The sequence below is a fragment of the Platalea leucorodia genome (assembly GCF_965183815.1).
Source record: "Platalea leucorodia genome assembly, chromosome: 9".
Classification (NCBI taxonomy): Eukaryota; Metazoa; Chordata; class Aves; order Pelecaniformes; family Threskiornithidae; genus Platalea; species Platalea leucorodia.
This window is the reverse complement of record NC_138831.1, coordinates 32042174-32064141: the sequence shown is the minus strand read 5'-3', so window position 1 is coordinate 32064141 and position 21968 is coordinate 32042174. Positions and strand designations below refer to the sequence as shown.

Sequence of the window (21968 nt, the reverse complement as noted above, 5' to 3'; positions counted from 1 at the left end):
TTCCTCTAAGGCATCCATCTTTTTTTATTTTTTTTAATCCTGTAGGTGCTATGCTTACACTTGAAACGATTTCACTGGACAGCATATCTGAGAAACAAGGTTGATACGTATGTTGAGTTTCCCTTACGAGGCCTAGACATGAAATGCTACTTGTTAGAGGTATGAAGACTCGCCAGTACTTTCTGTGGAAATTTGTTCCACAACATAGGTCTGTCTTTATTACAAATTATAGCAGGTGCTATTGCCATCTGAAGAGTTTTCTGTTGTCTTACCCACAGCCTGAAAACAGTGGCCCAGAAAGCTGCCTGTATGACCTTGCGGCTGTTGTCGTGCATCATGGTTCAGGGTGAGTACATGGAGTAAGCCTGTTTCTTGGCAGAGACCTCCTCCCCACTGAAGTACATGCAGAGTTAATGCAGGTTTTTCTGTCCCTAGTGACTGTCGGTATTTTTACTGGTGGAAATAAGCAGTAACTTACGAACTTACATGGAACCAAGCTGAATTAACTTCAGATAGATCTACAGAGTTATTCCTGTGGAGCACTACAAGTGTGAGACAGAATCAGAATAGTCTAGTGCCTCTAGGAATGGAAAGCCCTAAACCAACAGAGTGAATCACGGGGCCTTCCAGAAGGTTAATGCCTCATTTTGAGATTCTTAGTACAAAGCAGAAATATTTTTTCCTCTTTTAATTCACTTTGAAAGGCAAATGTGCATTTATGCGAAAAGAGTGTGTGTGCATGTTTGGAACAAACATAGACTTTAGATTGGTGCAGCGAAAGCAATTATCATGTATTTACCTTCTCTCCTACAGGAGTGAACTTCAAAGTGAATGCTCACAGGCCTGCCACAAGGCTGGCTAGTGTTCGTATTTTGAAGTAAAGTTGCTGGGTGTGTTTTGGTTTGTTTGTTTTTTTTCCTTTTCCCAGCCCTGGCTGGACCTGTTGAGAGTTAACAGCAGCAGGGACAAGACAACTGTTTCTCCTGAGAGAGACGTGTTCTTGTTGTTTAGGCAATCACTCTCTGGGTGTGAGCAGTGAAAGGAGTTCTCTTAAAGAAACTAAACCCCATTAATCAAAACCTTGCTGATACCTGAATTTAATTCAAAGGTATGAAACAAAAAGTTCTGTCCAGAAAGCCTCTCCTTTTGCTTTCTCTGGAGGAATAGTCTGGACTCTTAGAAAGATCTGACGACTCAAGGCAGCCCATGTAGCACCACGGTGCATCTGACCGGCGCTTCAGTCGTAGGAAAACTGTACGGACAGCAAAGGAAAGCTGGTCATGATTAGAATGGAATTAGATGGTTGGAAACATTGAGCGTGTGTTATAACACGTAAGCAGGCCTTATCTTGGGGTGGCAGGGTAATGAAAATTGATGGGTTAGTAGTTCTGGTATGTTAGATTCAAGAAATATGGCTCCAAGACGTGGATCAGTTTAAGAGGAACTGGAAAAATTTTCTTCTGCGATGAGTTTTGCTGTGAGTGCTTTTGATTATATTGAGACTAGGTGAGTCTCTCTAGACCTAAATGGGGAAGATTTCTGAAAATAGAGCATAGTGAAATATTTATGGCTAATGGTTGAATAATAACAGATGATAATAGACTTCATTTTTATGTAGGCAAACATGGAAGTTGAGTGTTGCAAGAAGCCTTGCTTGCACAAAAACTACGGGATGCTAATAAGTTCGTATAAAAAAAGCCTTTTAGCTCATCCCAGTAAGTGATTATTCGACCTAACATGAAACTTTGAGCCCCACAGATTAAGAAGGGAAGCATCTTACCAACTGTTGTGGAGGGCTGTCAGATCCTTTCTTCCTCTGGTTCCTGGAAGTCTCTTAGCCCTAATAGAAAATGCATCAGAGAATGAGGTGGTCTGTCTCCTTCTGATTGTCCTTTCTTTCCCCGCCTCCCCTGCTGACAGCGTCGGCTCTGGACATTACACCGCGTACGCAGCTCACGAAGGCCGTTGGTTCCATTTCAACGACAGTACTGTAACTTTGACCGACGAGGAGACTGTGGTAAAGGCCAAGGCCTACATCCTCTTCTACGTGGAACGGCAAGCCAAATCTGGATCAGACAAACTTTAATACCTCCTTTTAAGTCTCACTTATCAAGTTCACCGGACAAAACATTTCCATTTTTCCATAAATACTTGATCCAAGACTATTAATTTCATTGTGCACTTTTCAATTTCCTCTTGTGGGTTTTAGTTTTGTTGTGTCAATGGTAGCATTTGACTTACTGAACTTGGACACAAACTAACTTTTTTTTTTTTTAGTTATACCAGAAAACCTCAGCAGATTTTGATTTGCTGCTTTAGTTGTGATAACAATTTTTATATATATAGTTTCATGAAATACTTAGTTATTTGACTTTTTTATATTAATGTTTTCAGTTCTCACTTTCTAAAGGCACATTTACATCAGAGAAGCTTTCTGTCCTCCTTACAAGCAAGATAAATGTGCTTCTGATTATGAAGAGCAATACAACTTCATGCTGTTCTCACAGCTGTTACCGTAGATATGATTTAATCTCTTTAAATCAAGGAATTGTTTGCACGTACTATTTTCCCTCGTGCAAGAAACTAAACAGTGACCTCTGAACAATCATTCTTTGTCTGCAGAAGAGAGGAGATACGGCATCATTAAATAGACCAGGTATTTGCTGCTATATTGGTGTGTATTCAGGCTGCTGACTTTCAGGAATCATTGTAAATAAACAGTTGGTTCAATTGTATCTATACTGCAGTTTAATTCGAGTATTCTGCACGTATGCTCTGCCTTCCCCCCCTTCAAATTTAAAAAAAAAAAAAAAATCTTAAAATATATACATGTCTAAATTGTGTTGAGATTTATGTTTTTTTAACCGAACCTGAATTGCCTTAGACATCTCTTGTTTTAGACTGTCATCCTGCAATTCGATCATGAACACTTACTTGCTTGAAAACTTGGAGACTGCCTGGCAGTGGGACCCCAGCCCTCCTTCCTGGTGGGAACTGGGAGTACAGCCCCAACCTCCGGGGTTTGTGAGAACAGTCTTAGGTCTAAATATAGCTTCTGTCCACTAAATGCCTGCAGGTCACTTAAAACTGAAAGGAAGCGGGTGGTGTTCCAGATGCTCCACATGACAACTGTTTTACAAGTTCAAATGCAAACTAAAGGAAGACACGCAGGTTCACAGCACAGCCTGCCTGATGGCAGCTGATGAGCCAGCACTGCTGGTTGTCTGGAGCAGAGGCTGGTAGCTGTAGTATTTACACATTGGCCCAGTGTGGGATCTTTATTTACGGTCTCTAGACAAACACTGGAGGCATGATACAATTTCTAAAACTTGGCTATGTAATGGAGAAAGACTTGTGTTAAAAAACTGGCATTTTAGCTGTACTGCCGTTCTGGAGAGTGGAAGTTGGCTAGTAAGATTTAAAAAAGGTGTACAGGAAAACCAATACTGCAAAAGCCAGGAGGCCCCCAAAAATCTGGAATCTGACAAATGCTACATTTCAGTTGTCTTCCCCCAGCCCATCCTTTCTAGCTAGCACCTGTGTGCCTAACAAGGAACTGGACACTCCTAAAATCTCAAAAGCGTGGTAGTAAGAGTAGAATTTTACTTAATGTAGAATCACACAATCAAACACCGCCTTTTAGTTGCGATAACAGTAAAATAGAGGAGTCTGAAAACACACAACAATTCAAGTAAAATGTGATTAAATCCCTTTTCAGTTAATGCTTCTGAAAGACAGGGTAGTAGGCAGTAAAAATTTCCCTACAGATTGCACCATAGCTCAGCCTGCTGCACGTGGAGTGCACGTCCGTTTCCTTCCTGTGGGTTACCTGCTAGCTGCACCCTGACACGTATAGAGAGAAGTCACCATCCGCTGGTTTTTAAAATGTCATTGGTCATAGCTTTTCCACAGCATCTTAAACCAGCAAAGAGAGGAAATTGGCTTAATAAAAAACTGCAGAAAGCATTCAGCGTTGCTAATGGTGTATGAATACGTGAACTGTACGCTAGTTAAAACCTATTGTGGTCATTATTTGATACATTAAGTGACATAAGTAAAAGAAGACATCCTTATATCAGTTGAACAATAAATAGAACTATTCATTGCTTTACATTGTAGATAGTTTGTCACCTACTCTTTCTCCGTTTCCTGCAGCCAGAGCCTTTCTTCTCATCAGAATAGGTAGCTGTTATCATTTATACAGGCAGAAAAAGGTATTTGACAGACTTGATTGGTGTGCGGGGCGAGTGAAGTAAAGTACCTTACCACATTATTACCCGAAGGGCAGCTGTACTGCTCACAGCTGGGGAGTTAAGTACAGTCCAGCTATAGCTGTGTTTTGTCTGCATGCCACTTGGATTGGATTGCTTTAGAATTGTAGTTTTGCGAATACAAAGCTTGAAATACACAACTAGCTATGGGCCAGAAGCAGTTTAACTTACAGTAGTCAGGTGTACGCAGTGTTCGCGCAAACCAGTGATGTAAATGTGCCTTTTTGTATTTTTAGAAACTTAAATTTGTAATCTTCAGCAACATTCACTTACTTACTTTAAGCAGCTTCTACTTCTCCAGTTAATTTTTTGAGTCAGAGTTATGTTCTCACTTCAGTATTTCCTTTCAGTAACATTTGCTCTGTAACATTAAGGTCTTGGGCAATGGTATCCAGCGTGGTCCATGTGAGACACGGCCATGGGAACACAATGCAATCACGTCAGTCTTGTTCTTGCAGCAGGTGGTGATAAGGACTCGGCCATATGCTTTGCTGGAACGAGTACGTTGTAAATCCTTTCCTAATTTAACTTTCTCCCACTGCAAACCCAGATGGACAGTATGAACAGTTTGTTGTGGCAACACAAGTATTTCTCTTCCTGGTGGAGAACTTTGCTTATCCACTGTATTCTAGTCAGTGTGGTGTCAAAAAAAAAAAAAAAGTAACTGAGCACTGAACCAGTAACATATACTGCACCTGGCCTACTATTACATTTTTAACCTTACTTGTATATCCTATATTTATCTACTAGCTTGGGGGGTGGGGGGGGGATATCTCATTTCATTTAAGCCAAATGTTTCTTTTCTACTTACTGCTGATCATAGTACACACTAACTGGCAAGAATTTTTTTCTTGCTTGTGACTGCTCTGCAAGCAACAGCTGCTCTCTACAGTTCAGAGACTTGCATATTTTTCACCAAAATTTGTCTGATCAAAGGTTGTCCTTTCGTTAGTAATTGTTTAGCCACGTATACAACTGGAGACGAGATCTATGTAAAACAAACCTGCAAAATCCAGCTCTCGGAATACTTTTGCTTTAGTGTGTTGTATAGTGAGCTGCTAAGTGCAGCATTATGCAAAACTCTAAGGCATTTACAAAGAGAGCTCCTTCTCGGAAGGCGCTTGCCAGGTGGTAGCAGATGTCAGCCTGAGAGGAGAGTTTAAAACTTTCAGACAGGCAGGGACAACGGACTTGTATCAAAAGCGAGCGGCCAGTTAGAAGGATTTTGCTCAATCAATGGAAAGCATAACACATGGTGTTCAAAAGTTTCCCCAGCGTTTCATTACTGATGTGTCTGTGTCTTACTGATGAGGTAATCAGCACCTTGAAAACTGATTCCAATGTGCTTTAGGATATCCTCAAGTACTGTAGTGCCATAGTTGTAATTGTTTACCATTAAAATCTAGTGTGTAATTTTCAGTGAGGATTACTGACTGTGCTCATCTTGTGTGTTCCTGGAGCATTTCCAGGTTGAATGTGAATTATATCTCATTCACACAGTGTGTTTATGGAAAATGTGCCATTAAAGTGTCTCCTTTCCTTAGAAAATGAAACTCCTCTTGTCCTTCTGCAGGCTTACAGAACATCGTTAGTGTAAATCCTTTGAACAGGGATGGCAGAGTATTCTCACTTGTTCTGTTGAAAACAAAATAAAGGAAATTCAAGTGTTCCCACTATTTAACGCCTCTCCCAAAACTTAGCATCTAAACCCAAAGAGGACCTGCCATTCAATTTTAAAGGGCCTTGTCACCCAACAGCTGTTAATTTTTGTCAGATTGTGGTGTGTGTCCTCTGTGTGGTTAAAGAGTCCATCCTAGCAAGGGGAACCTTGTCATTCAAGTTTGCTTGTGTTTTTTTATAAATAATATTCCTGTGTTTATTACAACTCAGAGCAGTCTCAACTATTTAAACCTGCTCAAAAATGAAGGTAAATTCTGAAAAGGATGAAGAGACAGAGTGAGAGATGAAAATGCTAGTATAAGAACAAAGATCTGCTCTTTTCCAGTGACTGGTTTACCTGGTACGTGAAATCATCTACTCTTCTCCCTTTCGTGGCTTCACAAAGTACTCACGCCACTGGCCATAGCCTGCTTCTGAGCATGGGTGGGGAGCAGGAATCTCCTTCTCATTGCAAGAAAAATATTAAATGACAAAGGAGATGAAACCAGAAAGACTAGCAACTGTTAAACACAGCTTACTGTATATAATAGAAAATGACTAACTCTGAAGAATTAAATGGATCCACATTTGCCATTCTTTTGCATCACTGTGGGTAGGCGTACACATTACTCAAGCGCAGATAAGCTAAAATAATTGTTGCAGACTGCAAACAACTTTCAAATCTTGTTTTCCAGAGTTGAATTTCAGACTGCTTTCTTAGGGTAAGAAGGAAAAAGATGAACTTTGGGGCCGCTCAACCCTGTCATATATTGCAACAAACCCCATTAAAATGCATAGGTTGTACCTATGCACAAGCCACTTCAGAAATTCCTGCAGGGCTGTTTTGGTGTTAATATCTACTAATTAGTTGAATGTATTATTTTCCTGTATTAACACCAGACAGAAGACGGGCATAAACTACCTTGGTCTCTAGTATTTTTATTTCACAAACGTGAAAGTTATAGGGCTGTTCGTTGTTGCTTTTAATTCCAGCCTGCCGTTTGCTGTAGCTTTATTTTTCTTCTAGGAGAGACTTTCTGCTACAGTTTCTCTCATTACTGGAAAACAAACACTTTTATTCCTAAAACCAATTCTATATATCCTTTTCCCGCCAAGTCTACAGTAACAGAACTACACCTAAACACCACAACAAAACTTGGAAAACTCAAGCTAATGGAAGACATCTATTTTAAAAGCACAAGCTTACAAGCAGCTAAACAGAGACTTGCTGCTCCCATGCATGTCTTCCTGCGCATCATTACCTTCCTCACGCAGAAGGTGGGGAAACAGCTAGCTTTGTTTATTCAAATACCAGTGTGCAGCAGACTGCCCGTAAGGCTGCGGCTTGTAAACCGAAGCTGCAGACGTTGCGCGTGTGTGCTTTAAAGCACCCGGGGAATTCTTCAACTCGTTTTACAAGCTGTTCGTGAAAGTTCATTATCCAGTATAACAGTCCTCGAACATGAAGCAAAAGTGCAACCTTAGAAAAATCAATGAACAAATCAAGGCTAAAATTGTTGTACACTGCGAAAAAAAACTTCTGCTGGGCAAACCAAATCCTCCAAACTTGAGAGGCTGGCAAAGCTACTCCTTGCAGCTATAGCTACACCCCCCCCCCCCGCCCCCAGTTCAGTAACTCAGCACAAGAACTTTGCTAAACCTCAGAAGTGCCTAAAAGGAAAGAAATCCCTTTTAAGGAAGCATTTTGTGGAAGTCAAGTGCTGCTATTCTACATGCCCATTCCATTCCCTTGTAGAAACAGGACAAGAGAGTTTTATGCATGCATGTTTCTTTTCCTTTCCCCGTTCTTAGCTTCTGCACCAGTTGTTCGCCAAAAATAAACACCATTCCACAACCATATATGTGCAACAGCCTTCTGGTGATCCTGAGCCCCCTCCAGCACTGCCGTTACTCCACAAGGCCAGGCGACTGTCTTCTTTCTGACACGCTCTGACGGGCAATGCATATCACCCAGCTGAATCGGGAATGCCTTTTACATCTATTTTCTTTTCTGGACAAAAACAGTAGGAGAAGTTTAGCAAAAACATGTCACAAGTTGCTAGAAGTGTTTCAGGATCCTATACTGTGGTCTTTGTTGAACTTTCATTCTCCAGCGGAATTAAAGAAGGATAATTTTCTCCTGGGACCTGCTTTAAAGTACTTATCCATCTGCTGGTATTCAGAGAGAGTCAAGGTGTGTAACATTGAGGACTGGATGAAAAACAGTTTCCAGAAAGACTTCTGTAACAGGCATGAAAACACTGTCAGTGATTTTTTACTAGAAGTTTGCAACAGGTACGTTCTTTGGGTGTGAAACTCTACATCTCCTGGAAAGGTTAACTGCCTTGAAATGAGACAATTGAGAGCTATTTACTCCACTCCATACATCCTACCTGAAATGGAGCATTACGTACGTGAGTGCTTTGACTTTGCGGTTTTAATATAGCGTTAAGTTGGTTTTACAGTGGCAATAGCGTATACTTCGTATTGACTTTCCTTAAGCCTATTTTTACCTTCTTTTTTTTTTTTTGAAGAATGAATAATTAATCTAGGAAAGTGCAATACTGCCTACTACATTGCTGCTTAACTGAAACGTACCATTCTGGCAGTGCGAAGCATTGTCCTGGGAAGAGAGACTAGAGAAAAGACATGATTTTAAATACTGACTATATGTCATAACACCAAGTTCATTAAACATGTTACTAAACAAACACCAAATTTGTTTCATTCCAAGAAATAAGTATTGCTTTTACACTGAAATTTAGCTAAACTTTTTATAAACTACAGTAAAGGAAAGGAAATACCACTATGGAAAAGCAGCTCTGGGTGCACACCATTTCTTCTAACAGCTTTACTGCTACAAAGCAGCTCTAACAGAAAAAAGTTAAATTACATTAGGAGGAGCAAACGGGATAGAACCAATCCTAGTGTTTTAGTAACACGAAGGGTGGCTGTGGTCCTGGATTAGAGCTGAAAGGGGCAGGTCAGTGCCTATCCTGAAGTGGCACACCTTTGTGCCGCAGCCAGCCCTCAGCTTTGCGCCACAACGCAGAAGGCAAGAAGTTCTATTTGGAAATAACAATTTTAAAACCCCCAATAAATCACAGGATACTGACAGGACACAGTGTCTTGGTGAGAACAGTAACAGTGCAGTCTCAAAACAAGGTCTGAAATGTAGGTTCAAAGCAGAACATTAAGTTGCAAGTACAAAATTTCAGAACTGTTCTAGAACTGATAAAAAACTTGGATTAATTACCAAAGTATCATTAGGAAGCACATCTGCCCCTGCAAAGGAGGGCATAGGAGGAAGTATTCTCTCATTTTGGCACTGGAATATCTACCATGAGGCCACACTTCACTTAACTATTTCCATTTTTTTGCCATCTCAAGTTAGGATTCACAAAGAGGATGCAAGACCACAGCTCTGCAGAAACGGTTTAACATTTAAGTGCCTTTCTCCTCTGCAGAATCCATAACCCCAAACTTGTTGCTGGACAAAATTCAAAGCAAAGCCTAGGTAGTTAGCAATCTCAAAGTCCATAAAAATTCAGCAAATGCCTTTCAACCTTACATAGATTTGTTTCCACAAGTTAAACTGAACTCTTAAAAATGACAGTTTATATTGCCACTCACCCCCCCCCCGCCCCATTTTAGCCTTCCTAAGACAAGTTCTTGCCTTTTTTTTTGCAGCAACCCATTGAAAGCACTTCCATCCGAACAAAATTCCTAGCATTCTGTGCTAAATAAATTGCAAATTAAACAAAGACACAGCTTTTCTCCCTGAGTTTGGAGTACTTGTATTTTGTTGACGAAGCCACAAGAGATGGCAGGTCAGAGCCTTTCTTGACCTTGCCTGCTTTAAAACATTTGTTTTTCCTAACTGTTCCTAAGCGTAAAGGAAAAGAGTAAAAAAAAAGATCATGCAGCTGACACGATCTCACTTTATTACCTCTGCTCAAAAGGTGAAGCCAAGCAGCAGCGGGGGCATGAGGTGGGGTGTAGAAAAAGAGGAATCTACTATGTACCGGTTTTTAAGGACAAAAGAAAATGCTGCAGTGATGGCAGAGCCCCTTGTTTGCCCGCCCTGCTGTTGTACACCTAAAACCCTGATACAGGCTGTAAGCACAAATCTTTATGTGGAAGCGTGGTGACGGACACCTTACAGTTCTTACAGGACAGAGGCAGGCTAATATAATAGTTCTGTCCAAAGGTCTCACAAGGTCAACATTAGCACTGCTGTAATCATTGTTCCCCACACCAGAGTCTAATGAAGTCCTGTGCTAATAGAGAAACATGAAGCTGCATTTAGCTGAATAGATGGAAGCTGAACTGCTGCTCCCTGGAGAGAGGTGTAAGCCAGAAACCACACACTTTGTACAAAAGGCTTTGCAGGTTGGTGCACAAGGGTCCTTGAAAACATGCCTGGTCAGCACACCAGCTTAGCAATACTGGTTTGCTCCAGTTTTCTGCATAAGGACAGTTAGTGTAAGTCATCAACACACGGACTTGGAACAGGCCTTCTCTGTACTTTCCCAGGTCTACTCAAGCAACAAAAAAGAGCTTTTCTTTAATTTGCTGCATCATTGTTTAACAGTAGCGTTCTTAGCAGTTTCAATGATTTGAAGGAAGGTTTAAGAGTTGTGCAGGGTTCAAACATCAACACTCTCGGGTAGGAGCTGGCACCTATCCAGTAAATCCAAGGAGCTGAAATACAGCCATTAATCCTTGTAAAACGTGGGAGTGTCTGACTTGCCAGTGCTCAGCATGTCTACACACTCAACCGACCTCAAATTAACCCTGACCGGAATCTCATCTCTACTGGGTCTTCACTCGCTGTGCTTGGAGAAGCGCAGCACCATGCAACTCCTTAAGAAAAAACAATGCAGCTCCAGCTTAAATAGGCACCCAGGTCCCCTTCTCCACTATGCCACCTGAGCTAGAGATGTTGCTACCAACAGAAAAAGCAAAGGTAAGTTTTGCAATTAGTAAAGCTGAGCATTAAGATCTATATATGTCCCCACCTACTCATGCTTTATACCCCTCCTGATGGAAGAGGAGGTATTTTTCTAACTTTCATATTTATTCTTGACAATACTAGCTTCTGCAAGCTCTTACTTATTTTTCCCCTCCTCTCACCTGTAACGATCATGTTTTCAGATGTCCAAACCTGCTATCTCTGACCCTCTCTGGATGCGGCCATGTTACAGATGATTGCATCTTGCTGCTTCTCAAGAACTGCCCAAACCTCAAGACACTCAAACTGGAAAACTGCGTGCGGATCACTGACCAGACACTAGAAGCAGTGACCCTCTGTGGGGGATCACTGCAAACGCTCCACGTGGATTTCTGCCGGAACATAACACAAAGTGGTCTAGAGAGAGTCAGGGAAAAATGTCCTTCAATAATGCTGAGAGCAGAGAGAAGTGCTAACATGATTCCAGACAGTAAGCCAGAAAAAAGGTCAATGCTTGAAAAAGCATCAAGAAAATTGGTTCAGCTTTAAGTGCAACAAATTGTATAAACTCGGTCAACGTGGGTATTTTACTTCACTTCCACTCTCCTCTTGGGTAGCGTTGCTTCAATGGCTACTTTCCTGCATTCTGGTTTAAGTCCAAACAAGGGGTTGATATGTTTTGTAAAGGCTGCACTGGGAAAAGGCATGCATCGCCACCAGGACAGTCTTAAGGAAAAAAACTGTTTGCTTTCTGTTGTTCCTTGAAACTGGAAAACCCTGCATTGCTGTCACAAGATGCTAGCTCTGATTGATTAAGGCTGAAAACTGCAATTTTGATAGCCTCTTGTCACAGATGAGTGGAATGCACCTCACTCAGAAGAGAGAAGCAGCAACATGTTTTATTGAGGTAAAATAATAATTTGACAGAGTTCAATAAATTCGATGGAATTTAACAAAGTTGGAATTTAACAAAGATGGAATTTAACAAAGATGGAATTTAACAAAGCGTAACAGTGGTTTGGACAAGGTTCGATAAGTTTGATGGCAAGGTTCACCTTATTAATTACTGCATGGAAGAAACATAGAAAGGAAAACGGAGTTAGAATGATTCACACAGAGACTGGAGACGCAAGCAGTAAGGAGGACCCTCCCCTTGGGTCAGGAGGTTCAGAGTGGGTCCCCTTGCTTTCTAAACTTCTTATGTAATGGGAAAGGGCACAAAGCCACAGCAGGTGGAGTTTGGGTAACTGTATGATTTACACACATTTCAGGGAAAGGGTGATTAACAAATTTCTGTTAAAAGGATATATCCATATGGTCATTTCATCCGCTAAGGGTGATAACCACGCCATGTAAGACCTTGCTAGCAAAAGCAGAGTACCTGACAACCATCGCTTCCTCAGTGTTTAACATTTGTAGCTGATTTGTCAGCTCATTTATTAAATGAGGAATCCATGGCAATGCGCACAAAACACGGTTTGACCCTTTGCATAATGTACTTTGACAAGATACACCAAGTTATTTTTTAAGTGCAATATGAACAAATGCTAGTTTACGTAACTTAACCTACAGGAAAAGACAGTGACTTACAACCTGTAGCTTTAAATGCTAAATTAGGAACACACTACAGTACAGATCTATATGAACACCTGTTTCTCACTGCAAAGTACAAAACAAATCACTATTTTCATCCCAAACCACAAGGCTGTCACTTTCCTGCATGCTGCTCTGCTACATGGAAGTGAAGCCTTTTTTTTTTTTTTTTTTTTTTTTAATGAAGGGTTGCTATGGCATTGTCTACAAAATTTGACACCAAACGTTGGCACAGTTTCATTCTTCTGTATAAGATTTGCCTTGATACAATGCACTGGGATTTGGTCATGGTATTGAGTACTCGGGACTGGTAACGCCACGTTCCAAGACTCTCTACGCCCTTACAGATTTTTGCGTGAGGAAAGGTAAACATTTCTGAGTGCCACCTTATTGTGTCAACTGTACTGCAGTTACCTGTCAAAAGTTTTACTTGTTGAGTCTGTCTCAGTATAACAATACAGAAAAATCATTGTGATCATCTGGTTTGAATTATTCAGGTTTTTCTCTGAACTACAGCATGCCCTGTCTCAAACCCTGTGTTTTACTCCATGTGGGAGCACGTCCTCAAATTCCGCTGTTGTCTTCCGTTTTGTTCAGCAATTCTGACATGAATTCAGAATTCTGACTCCTAGAGAGCACACCATAATACGTAATCCTGCCTATTCTTGCTGACTCTGCAGCTGAACTTGTATTTACCTTAAATCTCTCCCATGCAATACAATCCAGTGAAGACCTTTACGCTTACAAAGAATGACAGATGGTTAAATCTGGCTATCGATAACTTAGTTTCCCCTAGAGGACCAGATGTCAGTTCAGCTTAGATGTCAAACAGAAGGCTGCCTACAGACCAGTTTGACAAACTATGGATCCTGAAATCCAGCTTAAATCACAAGGAAGTCTACAGCAGTTAAGATTTCACTTTAACTTAAAACCTTACGCAGAGTAGGAATACCTGAGTGTGCGTGTGTCCTTAAAATGAAAGCAAATTTAGAAATACTAGCTTTTGGAAATACTGTTCTGCCAACATTTCTGTTCCATTACATAACAATTATTCAAGACTTTGTCACTACAGCAATCTATGCGCATATGCCACAGCAAGCTTGTTTCTCATTTACATGAGGGACTCTGCAATTGTTGATAATTAATCTTACTGCACTGGTAACAGAACACTGATGAAATCTGCTAGTTACAAACACATGAACTAGAACTCGCATCTCTGGAATTCAAGTATATCACGACTATCACGGTTTAAAATAATCTGATAGCTTTGTTGCATTTTAACAGTTGTATCTACAGGTATAGCTCTGCAGACCTACTCCTTGTCTGCATTTTCATCTTTTATATAACTGGAAGACTACAAGAGCTAGATTTCCTCTAAAGAACAGCAATTTAAGAAGTCACAAATTCTATTTAACATATTATTAAAGTTTGTCACAAATATGTAACACGATACATGTTTTTCTTTAGAGAACAGTGTGACTGTAGTACCTCTCAAACAAAAAGAATGTGTGAAAAACAACTACTGAAGTAAAGCAGGCCTTTTCCCCCTCTCATTGGCATCTAAGCTGTAGGAAAAACGTTCTGAAGTTAGGCCTCAATGACTTAGGAGTAACTGGTTTGATTTTCCCATTTCCGGCTGTGTTCTTTTTACAATACCGTTGCTCCTTTTATTAAAGCTATGTGGAGAAAATGCTTGGGGTGACATAATGCAAAACTTGGCTCTGATGCCTCAGGTAGTCTTGAAAGAAAGATTTATTTCAACTGATACATTGTCTTTCATTCATGTCTGAACAGAAAGAAAGGAAACATGCTATCAGAATTCCACTTGAAGCCAATTTTTACTGCAAGAGCAGCACTGCAAAACTGAATTTCCAATTAGTTTCTTTAGGAAGGTAAGTTTCAAACAATATCAGCAGAAATATTTTAATAGACTGCATTCCTAGGGCTTATTCTTTTCTCTGCAAGAACTGATGAGCTAGCTATGAACTGCTGAAAACATCCTTTATGTGGTGCATCAAAAATGGGAAGAGGACTTTACAGCTCTCAACATAAGTGAATATACTTACTCCTCCTTTCCATCCTGGTTAACTGATCCACAGATATCCTTTGGTACTCTCTAATTTGGCTGAACTAAGAAATAAATCACAGCATTACAGAAACTTAGTCAAACAGAGCTGAAATTCTAGAGAAATACTTGATCAGTATGAGTATCTGGAAGAAACACTCACCCAGAAGACAAATAAAGAAAATGATTTCATTATTGCATCTTCACAACTGAGAGATATTTAGTGGCATGACACCGTCATATTCTGGTATTTCATTAACTCATTCCTAAAATTTAAGTAGGACCCTTATGCACTACAAAGTAAGGAACAAAACTGGAAGCACAGACAGGAAGGACAAACAGCAATCCTAAAACAACATTTACAACTTGGAAAAGAGATTGCGGGGCTGAACAAGCTTATTGTGAGGTGGAAATTGGGATGTTGACACAAGTCTTACCTTGGATACACAACTGGTGAAAACACACCAGTTTCACATATTGCTGACAAGCCAAAACAAGGTAGGAATTCTATATAGTCACATTAGTAAACGACGGCCTTCTCTTGATGCCAGCTCTCTAAGCACTCTGTGATGAAAGATACACAGATGTAGATGTAACACCTAACAGATTTTCAAGTAGCTACAAGATACGAAAGTGGGTTTGCATCTGTCTACATATTATTTATGCCTTTTTGCCAGTTTTCTATCTGGACTGTTCCAGGGGCAGGGAGGGGAGGGGCGGTGGTGGTGTGTTTTTTGTGGTTTTTTACCTTACAGAGCTAAAAAGGGCCTTGGAACACTCTCCCGCTTTGGTTTCTTTGCCTATTTGTGTACAAATGCTCAAAGTCATATTACTTTGCTCTTCCCCTCCTTGAATGGGGATATTTATTCATGACATGGTAAAATTTGAACACAGTTGTGTTGATAATTTTTTTCAGCATCAAGAATAAATTTTCTTACTTAGCAACCCAATCTGAAAATTGAGGGTATAATGATTACATTTTACTTTGGGTATTATGTAAGGATGGAAGTTTTCTTTAGTTCCAAGCCATCTGAGTTCTGTCAAAGTTCTCTTAACATTAATGAAACATTTTTCACTCTTCACAGACCCTAACTCTAACTTACCAGGTATGGAGGGAGGAAAGCTTGTTATCTATCATTTTATCAAAGTACTAAAAGAAAGAAAGGTGACATAAACCAAGATGCCTACTTGGAAGCTGCATCAGGTTATCAGATGCAAGTGGCAAACAAGACTTCGTTATCAAAAGTTTGTGCCTTTTCCTACACAATAGGGGAAAAGCAACATCGAGAAGACCCTTCAGATTTCCATTGTGATAACATAGCTCAGCTTGGCAATACGGTAAAAGGGAATTAAACCAAGTCCTGCAGCACAGTAAAACTGCTCACTTACCAGCAGCGGTATTTTTTTGCCATTAAACTTCATCACCCAGTCAAAAGGGCTGAATGGCAGATCTAAATCAAATTTCCAGGCCTGCCCTGATCACTCGTTCACCTCTTCTCTGGAGAATACTACTGTTCAAGAACACATTCTGCTCTTACCAGTCCCCTCTAAGCATGACAGGCACGCATTTCACCTACCGCTACATTCCAGCTCTGTCAGATGAACCAACACTACTACTGCTGGCTCCAGAAAGAGTGGGGCTTCACCCAGTTAAAGTAACTTGCCTACCTCTAGTCTCGGGGACTGGCTGTTCATCTTCTCTCTGTGGTAGTGTGCCTACCTGTTTCAAAGGACTATCCAGCTGTCTGACAGCCTGATAGCCCAAAAGGCTAGGGATGTACTTCCTAGGTGGGAAAGAAAAAAAAAGGGGAGGAAAAAGCAATTGGAAATACTTGGAATTAGGTACTACTCATGTACAGCAAAAAATAAGCAGCAGCAAATAGTAGTCATGTTCAACAAGAGACACAGGCTTTTGGCATCTCAGTGCTGTCCTATATAATACCTACCCAGCACATTACTTTTGTCGCTAAAGCTTTTCAAGCTGTTTTTCTCTAGTTATGTTTAGAATGTAACATTTCTAAGCTCACTGTGCCTCCATATCTCACATTAATTTGAAATGGGTTTAGATAAATACGTTGTCACACACTTGTTCTTACCTCTGATATGCATTTGTTACCACTCATACTCCCTGCTTCAGTCATACACATATGTCCCATCCAATGCTGAAAGGTGGAAAGGAAATGAGGTATGACATTTGGGAATCCCTTGCAGTCCACCTTGCTACAGCCAGCGCTGCCTAGTGCAACAACGCTGCCGCTGGAAGGTTTGTTACAAGACAGAGTTGCATATTTTTTTCTTTAAATAAGTGCACATATGACCTACTTATACTACAGAATGCAGACATACACTGGTAATATTTATTCCCCTTTCTGTATAGGGAGAAGCTTGCACACATAAAACACCCTTAAACTGACATAAAGTTAGAACTTTCTCAGGCAGTCTCCAGTAGTAGCACATGCAGTACATTCTTTATCTTTGTATGCAATTATGTATAAGAAGCATTATGCAAGAAACTTGAACATGATTCCAGTCTCACTCAGATGCCTGAGCAACAGAAAAATGTCAATCAGCAGATTAAAAGGAATGTATGCACAATATAATTATGGTGAAAACAAACAGTAGGATAAAATAAAAATAATTAAGCGCTTGACAGTTTTAATGATGCTAAGACAGAACATTCAAAGGACAAGCACGATCAATAAAAAAAAAAAAGTCTCAATTAAAGCAATCAAGCACAATCCTTTAATCAACATCGGTATTTACCAATATCAACATCCTCTTTCACTTTACTGTAAACTGGCTCCAAAAATACCCTCATTATCTAAGAAGCCAACTGCATAGTCTACACAAAACTGTAATTTTTAGGCACAGTTCTATTATTTTCTGCGCCTGATTGAAACAGATTGACAAATTAGTAGCACTAATTCAGACACATAAATGAAGTCTAGTAGGCAATACTACAGGACTTTATATAGCAGTTTCCCCTTTTATTTGTAACCTTATATTCCTTATGTATTACACCTATAAATTCAGACTAAGATGTGAATATACTCCCCCACAACATAGTGATGGGACACAAAAATCTCAGTCCAATCTGGAACCATAATACGTAATGAGGCAGGAAACTAAGTCTGCATGATTTCAGAGCCCTGAGTCCCTCCTTCCCCAAAACTGCTGAAAGCCCCCCTCTAGATGTTTCATGTTGCAGTCTCATTCTTGGTCACGCCTCAAGAACCTTGTCTTTTTCATGAGCCAACAACTAGTCCTAACCGAAAGAACTTCACCAGATAAAAGCCGGATCTGCAAATTTTTACAGCTTATCTATCAACTCAGCCCTTTGACCACAATTAGCTGGCAGCAATATACCAGTTCAGTCTCGGACAACCAGGAAGTTTCCCTAGCAATTCCTGCTAATATGCAACAATCACATGAGGGAAGAGAACAGGAATTTCTACCCTCTTCTCCAGACTCAGATAGACCAGTCTTGTCCAAGGTGAAATTACGTTAATAAATGTTCTCGATAGCCCTCAGGCCCCACAGCATCTTTACCAAGGAGTTCAGTGAGAATGGGGGGCGGAGCAGCAGTGACTCACCTGGGGACAGACTCTACCCTTCTCCTCAGCCCAGTTAAATCCTGCTCCTGAACATCAAGCAGCATTTGTGGTTTGACACAAATAATGTTTTTGATAGAGACACTGGGGAATTATCTATTCTTCAGCACTTAGCCCTAAGACACAGAACAAAAATGTCTTTGTACAGTGCATTACTGTCCTAACCAAATATGAGCATTACAGTGTAAGCCACACCCTGCTGATCATAATACAATCACAGCTGCAACGAACTGAGATCAAACATATGAAATTTACTAAAATCAAAGGCATAAACTAAGGATGTATATAAAATCCATAGCCTCAACTACCACCCTGTCACTTTCGGTTTAATTTTTTTGTACTCTGATCAGGAATCAGCTACATCAATCTGTACATTGAAAAGGATTTTTTTTTTTTTTTTGACAAAAGATTTAAAGGTTTCTGAGTCAAGGTGGCAGTATGTTATTATTGTCAACAACTACTACTCTGGAGGAGAAAAATGTTTAAATGAAAATCAAGAAGGAACCAAGGACAATGTTAACTTGTATTGAAGTGTGAGGAATACTCGAAAAAGCCAGTACCTCAAAGACGTTAAGAATGCAGAGCACAATACTACACATCAGATTCGTTGAAGATAAACATTTTAAGATGCTTCAAATGTCACGTCCTGTCTAAACACTGCAATACTATAATTTCCTGAGACAAAATATAAAAGTAAGACGACTGAGTAAACCAATCACAGTTCACAAATGCATACAAGCAATCAATTCTTGAATTTGCTTTATTTTTCTCTGCATAAGGAACCCTGCACAGGCAATTCAAATTAAAACAAAATAAATATGTGACTATTCATGTAAAACTGTCCTTGCTAATGAACAATTATACACAATGTACAACTCTTCATGTTCACTGGGAGGGCTTACAAATGTACTATTCCCAACAAAAACGCACCAAAATGTCTCCATGCAAACTTATCAAAAGTGACCAAAAAAGGAGAAAAAACTTACTGATCATACTTTTTTTTGTTTTCTTTTTCCTTTTTTTCTTTTTTACAATCACAAAAAAATAAAAACATCTAATTTTTTGTTACATTTAGAGTAACTAAAATGTGGCCACTGTCTATTAACATGTTTTTATGCTCCTAAAACATCTATGGTTACTGTAAAATTATGTCAACAATGAATTAGACTTAGGGCACTATTTGTAGTAAAAGGAAGATGATTTTGTTCACAGAATGTTAATAATCTGTGTCTGAGCCCTCTGCATTGTCCACATTCCGTGAGAGCATATAATTGTCCATATCTATAGACCTGCAATTATTGATTGCATAGCGCAAACGCTCTGCCATGATTAGTTGACTGGAGTAAGGTGGGAGCCTCAGTTGAAAGAAACAAGTCTGTGAGGTAGGCAAGCTGTCGTAAGGCTGTGGAAATGGATAAAAGGTGGGACAGTTAAGTTGTGAATGAAGCAAAAAATGCAACATATCCATATTTCATTGCTCCCTCCCTTCTCTGCCTCTATCAATTCAGCATTTTCACATTCTATCTCAAAATTCCTTTTAAGAAGCAGACTAGCCTCCCTTGTTTACATCACTTCTTTCGTCCTTAAGTATGTGCAAAACTAATGAAATCCAACTATTTGAAAAGCTGATCACACTACCATTTAGCAGCTCACTGGAAGATACCAAGCAACATTCAAATTACATACCGTAGTGTGCCTTTAACATGAGGCAATTTGAGAGACACCTAACCAAAGATGACAGTCAAACCGCTGTTATCTTAGATTTTGCCAAGTTTTTGATTCATGTAGTTCACAGAAAACGTGCTTTCACTGCACAAAACCCAAAAGTAATGCCAAATGAATGCATCCTGTATGTAAAGGAATATACTGTAAACTCATTACAGTGGTTTTAAGATGTTAGAGTTCACTAGTGGTCACATGTTGCCACTTACACAGATTTAAAACGTTAAAAAAAAAAAAAGTGAAAATTATCAAATGAAAAAAGGGACTGGAACAGAAAACAACTGCGGACAAGTTACAATAAAAGAAGGTTTGTTTCTTGTGCAAGAACTTGTCTTGACCTCCAATCATATAACTATAGTAAACGTATCCAATGATTTAAGATGCAATTCATGCAGTGTATGTACTTCCACACAATTAAAATGTTTGGTTTTAATACCTTAGAGCATATCCCATCCCATACTTTCTCTGTAAATTTACAATTATGGAAACCCATCTCCCATTGCCAAAGGACAGATTATACTAGACAGGAATAAAATAACCCCCAAAAAATGAAAAAGCATCTTACCCTATCAACCTTCATTATTTGGAATCGCTGAGAGATATCAGCTGTGTTGGCTGGCAATCGAGATCTTCCTGACACAAACCTCATGAAAAGGACTCTCTCCTCATTTGAAAATTCTTCAAGGGTATGCCAGAACCACTGTACTAGCTGATGCTGCTCATCAACTTCTCTGTATCGCACAACTTTCTTCAGAACGTCAACTGATATTTCTGGCATTCCACAGACCATTTGCTCCAACTGCTTGGCAGTCAGAAGAGACAACAAAGGAACTGGAACAATCCAAGACATTCCTTCTCTTACAGCAGCCACCTATCGCCCAAAAAAGAAGAGACGCTTGAAGTGCAATTGTCTTGCCTCCGCCACTTACTATACCATCCAAACGCAAAAGAAAGATATCAGCTTAGAAATGGGATAAAAGAGAGAGAATTATACAACATCTGCCAAATACAACCTCCCACACATGCATCCCCTGTAAGGGCTGTATCCTCTCTCAAAATCCTGGAGAATATTACAGGTATTTTTAATTGTAATTGCACATTAAAGAACATGTTTTGATACAAAACAGAAAGTACAAGTTAGCAGCACAAATGATGATGGCTAAACCAAAAACTGTGTATATACCATACATCTGAGCTGGAACAGTATCATATTTCTAAGAAGCCTGTACTTGTTCTAGAAGACTTAGGATTTGGTACCTCTCATGAGAAACTTACTTCTCTGATGCAGATAATATCATGCATGCATCTATATCTTGACAAAAAGGAAAAGAATTTTCCTAGCATGTAATTAGTACACTGCTTTCACAAGCTTCACTGTACAAATGACAAAACATACAAAAGTATGCAAATAGGTAATTAACATCTCAAAACATATAATGAAATCTTTGTAGTTTCTGTGCTAAAGCAGAAGAGAAATAGTTTTAAGTTAAACAAATGTTTGTCAATAATATTTACTTTAGCTAATCTCTATGTTGCTATAATGTCCAATTACAGAGCACAGCATGCACAATTGCACGTTATTTTCTCAAGTGGGGCTGACAGTTGCAGGGCTACTCTAATGAAAGACCAAGTTCTGATTTCTAATGCTCTTTTGTCAACTGAGCAATTACTAAGAAAAATAGGATTAATTTAAAACAAAATCCCCAAACAGTTTGGGGGGGAAAAAACGTACAGGGATCCAGGCGAGATGCAGAAAGCCAAGCTTTTCTTATTCCCTAATAAACTGTAATGGAAACTTGCATAAATCAAAAATACTGTTCGCATTAACAATGGGGATAGGGTCACAATGAGGTTCTTACCTGGCGGTCCATTTCATGGAGTCTGTACTCAATTGCCCTCTCCACATATTCTTTCCTGTTTGAAAAGGTAAGTGGGATACTGTTCCCTCCAGGGATTATGGGAACCATTTTACCATCAGCACTTTGGCCAACAAAAGAATCTAAAGGAATCATCTGTTATGCAAAACAGGAGAAGTATGTTCAGCGTAGGTCACTCTTGTGATCTGAGTTTAATATTTAACTATCAGTCACATA

General features: G+C 39.7%; 3 protein-coding genes across 17 annotated transcripts in view; 2 read left to right on the top strand and 1 right to left on the bottom strand.

Annotated features, from left to right (window-relative positions):
- Positions 1-3744, top strand: part of USP3 (ubiquitin specific peptidase 3) — a 45792-nt gene extending 42048 nt beyond the window's left edge. For 2 of the 4 annotated variants that reach the window (XM_082321754.1, XM_082321757.1), the window contains exons 13-15: positions 46-159; positions 279-346; positions 1921-3744. In XM_082321754.1, coding sequence (XP_082177880.1) covers positions 46-159; positions 279-346; positions 1921-2086 — 348 coding nt within the window. In that variant the 3' untranslated portion in view covers positions 2087-3744. Of the gene's footprint in view, positions 1-45; positions 160-278; positions 347-813; positions 1788-1920 lie in introns of those variants that run through there. The other 2 variants (XM_082321755.1, XM_082321756.1) reach the window with 2 other exon arrangements.
- Positions 3745-3891: 147 nt separating this feature from the next.
- Positions 3892-21968, bottom strand: part of HERC1 (HECT and RLD domain containing E3 ubiquitin protein ligase family member 1) — a 123489-nt gene continuing 105412 nt past the window's right edge. For 9 of the 12 annotated variants that reach the window (XM_082321740.1, XM_082321750.1, XM_082321747.1 and 6 more), the window contains 3 exons: positions 21735-21887; positions 20441-20746; positions 18900-19555 (listed from right to left, as the gene is read on the bottom strand). In XM_082321740.1, coding sequence (XP_082177866.1) covers positions 19370-19555; positions 20441-20746; positions 21735-21887 — 645 coding nt within the window. In that variant the 3' untranslated portion in view covers positions 18900-19369. Of the gene's footprint in view, positions 4810-11899; positions 14608-14979; positions 16705-18899; positions 19556-20440; positions 20747-21734; positions 21888-21968 lie in introns of those variants that run through there. The other 3 variants (XR_014229193.1, XR_014229194.1, XM_082321741.1) reach the window with 3 other exon arrangements.
- On the top strand, positions 5901-11890 carry FBXL22 (F-box and leucine rich repeat protein 22). Its single transcript, XM_082321758.1, has 2 exons — positions 5901-8225; positions 11088-11890. The coding sequence occupies exons 1-2, from the start codon at positions 7891-7893 to the stop codon at positions 11431-11433; spliced, it is 681 nt and encodes a 226-aa protein (XP_082177884.1). The 5' UTR covers positions 5901-7890; the 3' UTR covers positions 11434-11890.

Coding starts and splice junctions, on each gene's coding strand:
- FBXL22 (XM_082321758.1), top strand. CDS start 7,891: ATGCATATCACCCAGCTGAATCGGGAATGCCTTTTACATCTATTTTCT. Junction 8,226..11,087: donor TTACTAGAAGTTTGCAACAG/GTACGTTCTTTG, acceptor TCATGTTTTCAG/ATGTCCAAACCTGCTATCTC.